General features: G+C 46.0%; 1 protein-coding gene across 6 annotated transcripts in view; it reads right to left on the minus strand.

The window, feature by feature from the left end:
• Positions 1-9,344: 9,344 nt before the first annotated feature.
• LOC140494241 (uncharacterized) overlaps positions 9,345-13,493 on the minus strand; it is a 63,340-nt gene continuing 59,191 nt past the window's right edge. For 3 of the 6 annotated variants that reach the window (XM_072593515.1, XM_072593506.1, XM_072593468.1), the window contains 2 exons: positions 11,145-11,198; positions 9,345-11,049 (listed from right to left, as the gene is read on the minus strand). In XM_072593515.1, the coding sequence (XP_072449616.1) occupies positions 10,892-11,049; positions 11,145-11,198 (212 nt within the window). In that variant the 3' untranslated portion in view covers positions 9,345-10,891. The remainder of the gene's footprint in view (positions 11,050-11,144; positions 11,199-13,493) is intronic. The other 3 variants (XM_072593497.1, XM_072593487.1, XM_072593478.1) reach the window with 3 other exon arrangements.

Raw genomic sequence — 13,493 nt, forward strand, 5'->3', positions numbered from 1 at the left:
AAGCGCCTCCGCTCTCATCATCCAAGGTTCCTTTATCTTAGCCCTTCTTGCCTGTCTCAGAGGAACACATCTATGCATCACTTGCAACAACTGTTCCTTAAACAGTCTCCACAGTCTATAGTGCCCTTTCCATGGGACAATTGCTCCCAGTCCATGCTCCCCAACTCACGCCTGATAGCATCATAGTTTCCATTTCCCCAATTAGATATCCTCCCATTGTGCCTGCTTCTCTTCTTCTCCATAGCTATGTAGAATGTGAGGCAGTTGTGGTCACTATCAACAAGATGCTCTCCCACCACAAGATCTGTCACCTGCCCCGGCTCATTGCCGTGCACCAAATCCAAAATGGCCTCTCCCCTTGTCGGCCTGTCAACGTACTGAGTTAGGAAACCCTCCTGAACACACCTTACAAAAACAGCTCCATTCAAATCTTCTGCTCAAAGGAGGTTCCAATCAATATTGGGAAAGTTAAAGTCACCATTACAACAACCCTACTACATTCACACTTTTCCAAAACCTGCCGACCTGTGCTTTCTTCAATCTCCCTGCTGCTATTGGGGGGCCTGTAGTAAACCCCGAATGAGGTGACTGCTCCCTTACTGTTCCTAACTTCCACCCATACTCACTCAGTAGGCAGACCCTCCTCGACAATGGTAACTTCTGTAGCTGTGATACCCTCTCTGATTAGCAGTGCCACACCCCCTCCTCTTTCTCCCCCCTCCCTATTCTTTTTAAATGTTCTAAACCCTGGAACTTCCAGCAACCATTCCTGCCCCTGAGAAACCCACATCTCTGTTATGGCCACAACATCATAGCACCAGGTTCTGATCCATGCTCTAAGCTCATCACTTTTGTTCCTGATACTCCTTGCATTAAAGCAAACATACTTTAATCAATCCCTTGGTTCTTTCCCAGGAAATTCCTTCCCACTGGCTGCGCTACCTCTTGCTATTGCCTCATCTCCATCAACACTCACCACCGGTATATAGCTCAGGTTCCCACCCCCCCTGCCATACTAGTTTAAACCCTCCTGAACCACTCGAGCAAACCTTCCACCCAGGACATTGGTCCCCTTCCAGCTCAGGTGCAACCCATCCTACATTCACAGGTCCCACCTTCCCCAGAAGCTATCCCAATTATCTACATATCTGAAGCCCTCCCTCCTACACCAGCTGTGCAGCCACGTGTTAAGCTGCGCCCGCTCCCTGTTCCTCGCCTTGCTATCTCATGGCACTAGTCATAAACCTGAGAACACTACTCTATTCGTCCTGCTCTGCAGCTTCCAACCTAACTCCCTGAAATCACTTTTTATATCCTCAATCCTTTTCCTGGCTATATCATTGGTGCCAACATGTAACATGATTTCTGGTTGTTCACCCTCCCCTTTCTGAATCCAAATGACTTGTTCTCCCTGTATTCCATGAGATCTAACCTTGCTAAACAGTCTCCCATGGGGAACCTTGTCGAACGCCTTACTGAAGTCCATATAGATCACATCTACCGCTCTGCCCTCATCAATCCTCTTTGTTACTTCTTCATGTCTTAGGGTCTCCCTTGCTCTTTTTGTTTTCACATTGTCCCTTGCTGAAGACTCTTGGTCTCTCTTTATCTTGCATTCTCCCACCCGAGTCTCTTGGTGTCTCTTTGTCTCACGCTGTCGTGTGCCGGGCACCCCCAGTCCACCCCGAACTGTAATTCTGTCTCCTCCTGCTCACTCCAATTAAACTTTATGTTTGCTCTGGCTTTTCACACACCAAGTGCCTTATATTCTAAGAAGGGTGGTACATAAAATTTTGCTCTCCCACATCTCGGCTTCAAGCTGAACCTCCTCATTGTCTCATCAATCTGTAGGAGAGAGAACCCAGACTGGAGACAAAGAGTCAGGAGACAGACAGGATTCAGGGACGTGGCTGACTTTTATTCAATCAGAAACTGGTGAATGCACGGAGAGGGCCAAAGGATCATCCCCGAATCTGTCTTCAACGTGAGAACACAATCGATCCCTGAACCTGCAGCTCAGGCCGGAAGAGAGATCAATGACACACTCTGATTTTTGCAGTCAAAAACAGTCTTTTTATAATTCGGAGATGCCGGTGTTGGACAGGGGTGTACAAAGTTAAAAATCACACAACACCAGGTTATAGTCCAACAGGTTTAATTGGAAGCACACTAGCTTTCGGAGCGACGCTCCTTCATCAGGTGATTGTGGAGGGCTCGATCGTAAAACAGAATTTATAGCAAAAATTTGCAGTGTGATGTAACTGAAATTATACATTGAAAAATTGATTGTCTGTTAAGCCTTTCATCTGTTAGAATACAGTGATAGTTTCACTTCTTTCATATGTAAATCACAAAACCCTTCTTTTTAAAGTTGCGTTCTCAGGTTAGCTGTTAACAATGGTGATAGCTAGACAATATGTTGAAGGTGTTAGCCCCCTGTGTTTTCTGTCTATGACCTGATGTTCAGATTGATTCCAATCCAAAAGGTGAGATAACAAAGTTTTACATAAAATCATGCAGTTTTTGAGCTCAGAGTTCGACATGAATGTATGCAGTTTTTGAGCAAAGTGCAATGTAACTCTGCAAGTACAAAACAATTCACCACACAAAATATATGTGTGCATGTGGGTCTTTGTCTGTCTGTGTGTGTCTGTCTGGGGTGGGGGTTGTGAGTGTGAGAAAGTGTGTGTGTGTGTGTAGTGAGTGCAGAGTGTCTTAAGTCTGTGAGGGGGTGCATGTGTGGGAGTGTGTGTGTCTATAAGGCTATGTGTGGGTGTCTGTGTGCGTGTCTGTGTGTACCTGTGTCCGTGTGTATGTGAGAGTGTGTGTGTGTAGGAATATCTGTGTGTGTGTGTAGTACAATGGTGATCACCTGTAATGTGACATGAACCCAAGGTCCCGGTTGAGGCCCTCCGTTTGGGTACTGAACTTAGCTATCAGCCTCTGCTCGGCCACTTTCCTCTGCTGCCTGTCCTGAAGTCCACCTTGGAGGATAGTCACCCGAATGTCCGAGGCTGAATGTCCTGGACCACTGAAGTGTTCCCCAACTGAGAGGGAGCCCTCCTGTCTGTTGATTGCTGTGCGGTGCCCATTCATCCGTTGTCGTAGCCTTCGCTCGGTTTACCCAATGTACCATGCCTCCAGGCATCCTTGCCTGCAACGTGTAAGCTAGACAACGTTGGCTGAGTCACATGAGTACCTGCCATGTACAAGGTGGGAGGTGTTCCCATGCGTAATGGTGGTATCTATGTCCACACTCTGACACGTCTTGCAGCGTCTTGACAGGGTTGTATGGAGTTGTCTTGAGAGCCGGGCAGTTTGCTAAGAACAATGATCTGTTTGAGGTTTGGCGGTTGTTTAAAGGCAAGTAGTGGAGGTGTGGGGAAGGTCTTGGTGAGGTGCTCAGCCTCATTGATAATGTGTTGCAGGTCACGAAGAACATGGTGTAGTTTTTCAGCCCCTGGGAAGTACTGAACAACGAAGGGTACCCTGTCAGTTGCAGCACGTGTCTGTCTCCTGAGGAGGTCATTACGGTTCCTTGCTGTGGCACGTCGGAACTCACGGTCGATGAGTTGAGCATCGTACCCCGTTCTTGTGAGGGCATCCTTGAGTACTTCCAGGTGTCCATCACGTTCTTCCTCATCTGAGCAGATCGGGTGTATGAGTAGGGCTTGTCCATAGGGAATGGCTGTTTTAATATGTTTTGGGTGGAAGCTGGAGAAGTGTAGCATTGTGAGGTTGTCTGTGAGTTTGCGGTAGAGTGTGGTGCTGAGGTGTCCGTCCACATTTTTATACAATGTGTTATAATGATCATACCCAAAATAGTTGCTGTGCCCTCCCATTCCCCTCTATGGGACCACTCCTGTAAAACACCTGATCAATGATGGGCATTCCTATAGATAATCCTGGGTTTCCTTTGTCTTTTAACAATCATTGTTTTCTCTAGGCTTGGGATTTTTCAATGTTGTATTCCAAAGTTAATAGCTGTTCTCTTTTGGTCATGTCCCAGGTTTGTTTATCTCTGAGAACTCCTTGAATTCTATTGTTCATTGTATTTGCTATCTCGATCAAATTTTATTCTTTTTCGATAAAATACAGTTGATTCTGTTATAAAATTTGCAATATTCAAATGTTGTCCTTCCTCCTCCTGTTAACACTCTTTAGCGAATGAGACAAGATATGCCAAGCATTTCCTCAATGTTTTCTCTCAGTGTCTTTATTATAAAGTTTTATAATTCTGTTTAAACACACCCAGCACAGGGTTGGATACAGAATCATGTTCCTTCTACTTTTTAAACCTGAAAATAACCTGAAGGAAAGCACCCTTGACATTATCTCCATCAAACACTCCCAGGGCAGGAACATCACAAGGTCTGATACAGAATGAGGCAATCCCTACTCTTTCAAAACTGAAAGGAAATGGAAAACAAAGATCCCTTATAAATGTCCCCATCTAACAATCCCAGGACAGGAAGAGCACAAGATCAGATAAAGAGTTTCGCTCCTTCTCTCTGGTAACCCAGATCCCCCTGTATTGCTGAAGGGACAGTGACTGGGGACACAGATGGAGGCTGCTATCCTGGACTGTCCGTCCTGAGCACACATTGTGGGGATAAGGGGTGAGCCAGGGTCACAGATCCCTGCTGAGTTAATCACTAATCCAGGTGGAGAAAGATACAAATTCAGTGAGTCTGGTTTGACTTTAAAACCAAGCACAGGTCTTAATAGAACAAAGAAATCAGTTGTGGATGCTGAAGCCTGTGTGTGGTTTGCATGTTATTTCTTTAATTTCTATACTTTCCTTCTCAGACCCCTGGCGCTTTGGGCTGTATCTTGTGTCTTTTTGGTAAGTCCAAGCAGTACTAAGTTTTTTTGAGCATTGTTACCTGGCTCTCTCTCATTCCCGGAGAAAAACAGCCTGCAAAGGGGCAGAAAGAGTCTGGACGGAGAGTGTGCTGCTGATTATTCGGTTCCTCATCCCTTATATGGAGACCATCCTGACTCTGACTGCCCCGAGCAGGGCCAGGACAGATCGGAGGCTGCACTCGGCTGAGTGCACCAGGGGCCCCTGAGAAAGGCTGTCTCCCTGACTCAACTGTGGATGGCTGACAACTGTAAGAAGCTTCCTGTGTCTGTGAAAAATGCTAAATGTGACAGGTAGGAGGGCACTATCTCCACCACAATGACATTATATTGATAATTTTAAAACAATGACGAGAAAGAGACATTGCAATACCCACATCGATATGTCCAGCCAGCTTTGAACACTCGGCATTGCAGGAGCTGCAGTACATCATTCAGGGGATGACATTTTAATGACAATCTGCACACTTCCTTTGGAGATTTGATTTTTATTTTTACAACATTCTTGGGTTGTTACTTAAATCAATTTGATTTCATGGATTGTCAAAAAGAAAGAGCGCAAAGATTAATTTGCTGAAAGCATCTGGGTGTTCAGACTTTATGCTGTCCATGGGAAAATGCTGAGATCCATTAGGAAGGAGGTGGGATCAGGATTTAGATAATCAGAATGCAATCAGGCAGAGTCAATGTGGTTTGTTGAAAGGGAAATAATGTTTTATGAATTTATTCGAGTTCTTTAAGGAAGTGACAATCAACATGGAGAAAGGGATCGCTGTAGAATACCAGGATTTCCAAAACGTGTTCAGTAAATGTTTATTATCTGTTGATGGGATATGGGACGTGGGTTGGGCCAGCATTTATTGCCAATAGGTTCATGAATGTCCTTCAAGGAACGGAATCTGCTGTCTTTCCCAGGTCAGGCCTGTGTCTGGATTTGGTCCTACACAATGTGGTTAATTGTTTGAGCTGAATCTTGCATTGCTTTGTCGGTGTACAAGTTGCCTCAGGACTTTTGGAGAGACTCCTGCTGTGAGGACAAGTGAGACTTCTCACTTCATCTTACCAAATGTACATCATTACCTACCCCGTTCCTGTGGCTCCTGCACATCCAATTCTATCCCAGTTTTACCAAGGGCTATTCCTGAAACAACTCACCACTCACCAGGAAACCACTGAAAGACAAGGATCCCATGTGCCCTCGCCGCATTCAGTGCAGACGATTGTTCAATAAAACCTGAAAGAACTGTGGATGCTGTAAATCAGAAACAAAAAGGAAGTTGTTGGAAAAGCTCAGGAGGTCTGACAGCATCTGTGAAGAGAAATCAGGGTTAATGTTCCGGGTACGGTGACCCTTCCTTAGACTATTGTTACACTGACGTGAGAGATGATGTCAGCACCATTGGGTGTTGCACATCTTTGGCCAACATTCACCTCTTTCTAAGTCTGAGACAATAAGCATCTGCATCATTGAGGAGCCAGTGTTCAATTGGCAACACCAATGGCAAGGTGCCAATTACTTTGACCCAGCAGATGACCCCTCTCCATGTGTGCTCTGCATAGTTTGCAAACAGATGATGAAATGACTGTAAATTAAATGTAACTGGAGTTTGTAACAGTAGAGGTGGATCCCAGGCTTTTACTGTCAGAGTGACATTATCCCCATCTATCCTGGGTCACTGGCCCAGCCATTTCCCATTCCATTTCATATTTAGAGAGTGGTAAGTGCTGGCAGGGAATGCAGTTCACGGTGGACACTGTCAGCATTGGGCTCTGCCAGATCACGAGGTACACGGTCTCACACCTCCATGTCCCCTTTATACCTCACACTACCTGACAGACCCTGTCCACACATTTTCGGACATGAATCCCCACCACAATGAACATCACCAATGACTGTCCTCCCTGCCCCGAACCCTGACATTACACCTTAGTGATGTCTACTCTGCCCCTTTACATTCCCCCTGTGGAGACCATGATGGTGGTCACTGGCAATGCAAACCACTCCCCCACCCCATGGCCTGACATACCCTCCTGTGCTGATCCATATTCATCCCCCTCCCCCCATACACCTTGAGATGCCCTCGCCAATTATCAAACTTGTCCCAACCTCCACAAGTCCCTCTGCCTTTCCCCACCAGGCCTCAACTCCCCCAACCCTTTCAGTAATGATTCCACCACTGTGCCTCCTGAACAATCAATGGACCGGTCCCCAGGACCGTATTCACCCCAAATCTCTGAGTGACTTTGACTGACAGCCCCTGGAACATGACTGGTCAGAGCCCTGACCACTCCCAGACTAACAACACGAGGTTCTCCTGACTGAAGCTGCTGGCCCCACAGCACTGACTGTCGCCCTCTCCCTGAACTGCAGGCAGACAGATTTGCTGATGGTGCCTGGCCTGAGCAGGTGACACCTTCATTTAACTGGCCTGAGGTCCAGCCCCCACCCAGTTTCTGACAAGGCCATCGAGTTGAATAGACATGCAGTGTGTTTGCTTGTGTGGGCAGCTGGCACATGCTGCAGTTGTCAGAGTGAAGTCTCCAATTGTGCCTTAAGATGTTGAATAGATCCCGGCAGAGAAGCATGGAAAGGAGCTGGTGAACCTGTGCGGAAGAGCCTGTCAAAACAGCAGTAATGAGAGCCTTCAGCTCTGGCTAAAGCAGCAATGCACGAACTGGCATGGCCAGGCACAGCACAGTAAGGCCTGGCAAGGTGAGGAAAGGAAAGGAATGGATACTGTGAGCATGCAGGTTGGTGCTGACCGAGCAAGTGCTGAGAGAACAACAAGCGAGCAACCCTGAGATCAAAAACAAGCAAAGAATTGCGAGCGCTGGAAATCAGAAACAGAAGCAGAAACTTCTGGAGCTGGACTGGCAGCACCTGTGGAGAGAAAGCAGAGTTAATGTTTCGGGTATAGTGATCATTGTTTAGAACTGATTGCACACAGGAAAGGGTTGGTGTCTACACCAAAGAAGGGGTGGACGGAAGGAGATGGAGTAAATGATAGCTGGAGATAAAACCCAGAGAGAGAGAGATATAGTTAGGCAGACAAAAGAATGGGCAAAGGTCAGCCTGAGAGAATCAAGAGCTGCTGATGGGGACCACTAGTGGCTGACAATGGATTATTTGAGGTTGCAGCCCACGTGGTGATAAGGCCTGGTATGTGGTCCCTGATCCTATCTGTGAGCTGAGTACTCTGCACAAACTGTCCCTGCAGTAACCTTTCAATGTTAGTTGCCCTCAATATGGGTCTGTGCTTCCAAAGTGACCCGTCAATGTATCGTTGAGCTGCTGTGAAGATGGGGAGGGGTTGGTAAATGTTGGGATGCCAATGTCTGTGGATGATGGGTGTGTGTGTGGATGATTCCTGTGGATCATTCCCTGAGACGCTGTTTGGTGCTGAGCAGCGTGGAGGCTCCTCACAGCCAGCGGTGAGCTGAAGTCTCCAGGTACCTGCTCTGTCCACCATGTTGAGGATTCATGATGTCTAGCTTGTTCGGCATGTTTGGTAAGACAGGAAGCTGAATGTTAGTCAGTAAGGTTCGGGCAGTAATAAGACATTTAAAAAGTTATAATGTCCCTTAATTCCCAATTTGCTGCTGCCCAGTGAGAGACCTGCCTCACTGCTCAGCAAATCCATAAAAGATGCCGCGAGATGCTTCCGATACTGAGATAGACCTCAGCGCACTTCTCATCTGATTCCACCACAAATTTGATCTTGGCTCATCACTCAGGCCCCTGAAGATTCTGGGACACTGGGGGTAGACCTAAAAGAACCTCTGGTCACTATTCAAAGTTCTCCCTTACATTTTGGTCAATGTTTATTCATGAACTGACATCAGTACCTGGTTGTTAGCACAATGCTGTTTGTTTGGAAATGAAGAGTGAAGCAGACTGAATGAATTAAATGTATCTTTAAACTTAAATCTGAAGCAAATAAATTGTCTGAAACAGGTCACAATCTGAAAAACAATAATTGTTCCTTTCTGGGTCAGAGAATTGGAGTGATCAACATCATTAAGCAAGATATGATTAGATCACCTACAATGTGGAAACAGGCCCTTCGGCCCAACAAGTCCACACTGACCCTCCGAAGAGTAACCCCCCCAGCCCCATTTCCCTAACACTATGGTCAATTTAGCATGGCCAATTCACCTGACCTGCACATCTTTGAACTGTGGGAGGGAACCGGAGCACCCGGAGGAAACCCACGCAGACACGGGGTGAATATGCAAACTCCACACAGACAGTTGCCCGAGGCTGGAATCGAACCTGAGACCCTGGTGTTGTGAGGCAGCAGTGCTGACCACTGAGCCATATGCATATATTTTTTTGATTTCTTAATGTTTACTGAGTGACACCAGGGTGTCCAGCTCAAAATGTCCATGGGAAATAGGATAAGCAATGAAAGCTGAACCACATTAAAGAAAAGACACCGATAGAGATACATAATATTTATGTAAACTATATCGACAGACCACAGACATACGTCAATATCATATTACACCTAGATGGCTCTTTTTACGTCTCACTGAGGTAGCATTTTGGAAATCAAGCCTCACTATTCCCAAGGTCGTCACAAAAGTTGGGAGATTTTATAGAAGTTCACAAAATTCTCCACTTCAACTGAGTTTTCGACCCAGATTGCCAGGAAGCACAGACTACATTTCTGGATTTACAAAGATTACTATTTTTCACAAATAAATAGATGCGAATTCCAGAGAAATAATGACAAACCATTGACATATAATGCCACTCGTTAAACTCTAAGATCCTCATGAACGAATTCCCCTTAAATGCGGACACATACACATACAGACAGGAATGAAACATTCATCTTTGATTTGAAGGAAAATACAGAAAGCAGTTTCAGTGGTCCCAGTTCACAGGATCTGCTGAGATGATGCTTGTGATCAGAATGCTACTTCCTTCTCCTTCTCCATCTTCCATGTGCAGATGTTGTCACTGTTTTACACGAGACACAGGGTGGCTTATAATTGGCCTGACTTATTAATCAAAGGTCAGAGCTTATTGCAACTGCTAAAAGAAAAGAAAATAAGCTCAGTGTCCTCAGAGTTAAAGTAACTTTTATTGCAGGTAACAGAGCTGATGATGATCAGTTCCTGAACTGGTGAAGGTTTGATGGCTTCTCCCGATATTGTTTACATCCACACAAGCTGTTCAGTTACCTGGGAAGCAATCACATCATTGCTGGCAGCACAAAGGTTTTGTCATTGATTACTAGTCATTAGTACAAAGGCCAATCAGATATTTGTTGCCAGCTGAATCTCCATTTGTACACGCCCTTGTCTCCAGCTCGTCTGTACCTTCTGCTACGTCTGACCCAGCAGCTGTGTAAACAGTACTTACAATGAGGGTCAGGATACTTGCTTTCAAAAACATACAGTATTCCTTAAACAATCCTTGGCTTTCAAACAATTCTAATCCATCTCCATCTAGAAAGATAAAACGACACAGATTTTATAAAATAAAAACTTTTGAAGAATATTTATGTCAATTTTAGGAGCTGGTGAATCCCATGTTGCTCCTTGAATTTGATCTGGGAAGCAGTGTAGCCTCAGTTACACAGGTTCATTACTTACAGTAAATACTCCTAATGTGTGTTCATAACAGCTGCATAGGTTACATCCGCTAGAAAGATACAGAAATCAGAGCTGATTATAATTATAAATTCAGATTCAGGGTAATTACAGGAAAATGGCAAATTAACCCAAACATCAGTCCTTCAGTGTCAGCGTAATTACAGGAAAGGGAAATATTTACTCCAACGGTTGAACATTTTCCCCCTAGTTCTCATAAACACATTGGCAGAGACAAGCTTTCTGACTGACAATCAAGTACCATCTAACAGGATTGGTGCAGAAAAGCAACACCCCAATGAAGACGGACAGGTTGACCAACCAATGACAGCAGCATTGTGGTGTGGGAATGAAGCCTGGAGGTCATATGATCAAATCTCCATGAGCCAGCCACCTCGGATTTGGACTTTAATAACAAGGAATAGAATTACCCATTCCCAACTGGCCCTGTCCCACACTTGGGAGAATGGGCTACAGAGATTAGAGAAGGTGGAAGTGGGAAGGGGAGGGGAGAGGATGAGGATTCTGAAAGAAAAAAAACTGACTCACTCTCTTCTGATTCCACAACTAAGAGACTCTTGTCACCTTGAAGCGAAAGAGAACAGCCTGTTAGTGAGGAGGACGTATTTTAAATGTTTAGAGATACCACTATGTGGGAAAAAAAGTATGTAGCTGGTTACCTTTTCTGTTGCTGTCAAACACGATGCTGGCATAGGTACAGGAATCAGGCTGAGCTGTAATACAAACAGTATTCACTCTGAAACTGCCTTATTGCATCAGCTTTCTGACTCTAGAATCAAAGAATCAGACAGAATCCTGGATTCACATCACAGCTTTACCATTGGAAAATGTTCAATGAACTGCATGAGAATCAGACATCAAACCATATTCGGAGTTATTTGGACAGGTGGGGTTCCAACACGCATGTCTTAAGGAGCGACTTAAAAGGGGGAAAGAGATTTGGAGGGGTTTGGACAGGGATTCTCACAGTCTTGGAGATTGAAAATTAGACCCCAGTGATGTTCATATTACAGTCCGGTGAATCCACCACCACACATCTCTCTCTAATGACCAGTCTGCCATGTGGAACCTTGCTAACATCCATGTTGATGGACAATGTGCAAGACCCAATCGATCATCCTTCATTACTCCTTCAAAAATTCAGTCTATTTCGTCACACACGGCTGTCCTTGAACAAATCCATACGGAGGGAATGCTACTGCGTGGGCCTCACACTATGAAGCCGCTCATCAGGGGAGAATTCATGGTCACCTAAAACTGAACTGGGAGTTCCCATTTGGAGTGAATCTCTGACGATGAGCAGGCACAAATCCTAGGAGTTGAACAGTTTCCAATGCAGCATCAAACACTCCTACTTCAATTGCCGAGAGGTGTGAGGGACGAGCGAAGGACTTCTGGTAAGGTGAGTATAAAACGTTTTTCTTTGAACAGAGTGACGAGGAGCGAGAGAGGAGAGAAACGAGGGCTGCTGGGAAATTTTTAAGGGGGTGAGATCTAAACCCGAGACCCTAGGGCCCCCCTCCCACCCACCCCTCCCACCCACCACCTCTAACGTTATTCGGAAAGTTTTCAGGTTTCTCTTTTATTTTCTTCTCTTCCTTTGTTTAGTCCTGTGCGGGCTTTCAGATTCGCGAGATATAGATGCGAGAGCAATTGCATGTTCCTCCTACAGAATGTGGCAGGCGAGAGACACTTCACATGTCTCTGCCGACTACATCTGCAGGAAGTGCACCCAACTCCAGCTCCTCGAAAACCAAGTTAGGGAACTGGAGTTGGAGCTGGATGAACTACGGATCATCTGGGAGGCTGAGGGGGAAGTTGAGAGGATGTACAGGGAGGTGGTCACTCCTCAGACACAGGGTAAGGACAGCTGGGTTACTGTCAGGTGCAGGAAAGGGAACCGACGGTCAGAGCAGGGGATCCCCTGTGGCCGTTCCCCTCAGCAATAAGTATGCCATTTTGGATACTGCTGGCAGGGATGACCTTTCAGGGGAAAGCCATAATTGTCAGGTCTCTGGCACTGAGCCTGGCGCTGTAGCCCAGAAGAGAAGGGGGAGAATAGAAAAGCACTAGTGGTAGGGGACCCAATAGTTAGACGGATTGACAGGAGATTTTATGGTCAGGAACGGGTCTCCTGGAAGGTATGTTGCCTCCCCGGTGCCAGGGTCCAGGATGTTGCCAATCGGGTCTGCAAGATTCTGAAGGAGGAGGGTGAGCAGCCAGAAAATGTGGTACGTATTGGCACCAATGATATAGCCAGGAAAGGAATTGAGGATCTGAAAAGTGACTCCAGAGAGTTAGGTTGGAAGCTGAAGAGCAGGACGAGTAGAGAAGTGATCTCTGGTTTGCTACCGGTGCCACGAGAAAGTGAGATGAGGAACAGTCAGTGAATGCAGCTTAACATGTGGCTGTGAGGCTGGTGCAGGAGGGAGGGCTTCAGATACCTAGACCATTGGGTACATTCTGGGGAAGGTGGGACCTGTACATGAAGGACGGGTTGCACCTGCACTGGAGCGGCATAAATGTCCTGGGTGGGAGATTTGCTCGTGTGGTTCAGGAGGGTTTAAACTAGTTTGGCAGGGTGGACGGAATCAGAGCCACACTAGCTGAGAGGGGGACGGTTGCAGATGGGGCAGTGACAGGGTGTAGTGAATCTATCGGGAAGATTTCTCACGTGATGAAACAAAGGGATCGGTAAAAGTGTGTCTGCTTTAATGCAAGAAGTGTCAGAAATAAGAGTGACGAACTTAGGGCATGGATCAGTACTTGGGGCTACGATGTTGTGGCCATACTGAGATGTGGGTTTCACAGGGGCAGGAATGGTTGCTTGATGTTTCAGGGTTTAGAATGTTTAAAAAGGACAGGAGGGTGGAAAAAGAGGACGGGGTGTAGCATTGCTAATCAGAGAGTGCATCACAGCTACAGAAACAAAGGTCGTTGAGAAAAGTTTGTCTACTGAGTCAGTATGGGTGGAAGTTAGGAATAGCAAGGGAACTGCCACCACATTG

The sequence above is a fragment of the Chiloscyllium punctatum genome, chromosome 2 (assembly GCF_047496795.1).
Source record: "Chiloscyllium punctatum isolate Juve2018m chromosome 2, sChiPun1.3, whole genome shotgun sequence".
Lineage (NCBI taxonomy): Eukaryota > Metazoa > Chordata > Chondrichthyes > Orectolobiformes > Hemiscylliidae > Chiloscyllium > Chiloscyllium punctatum.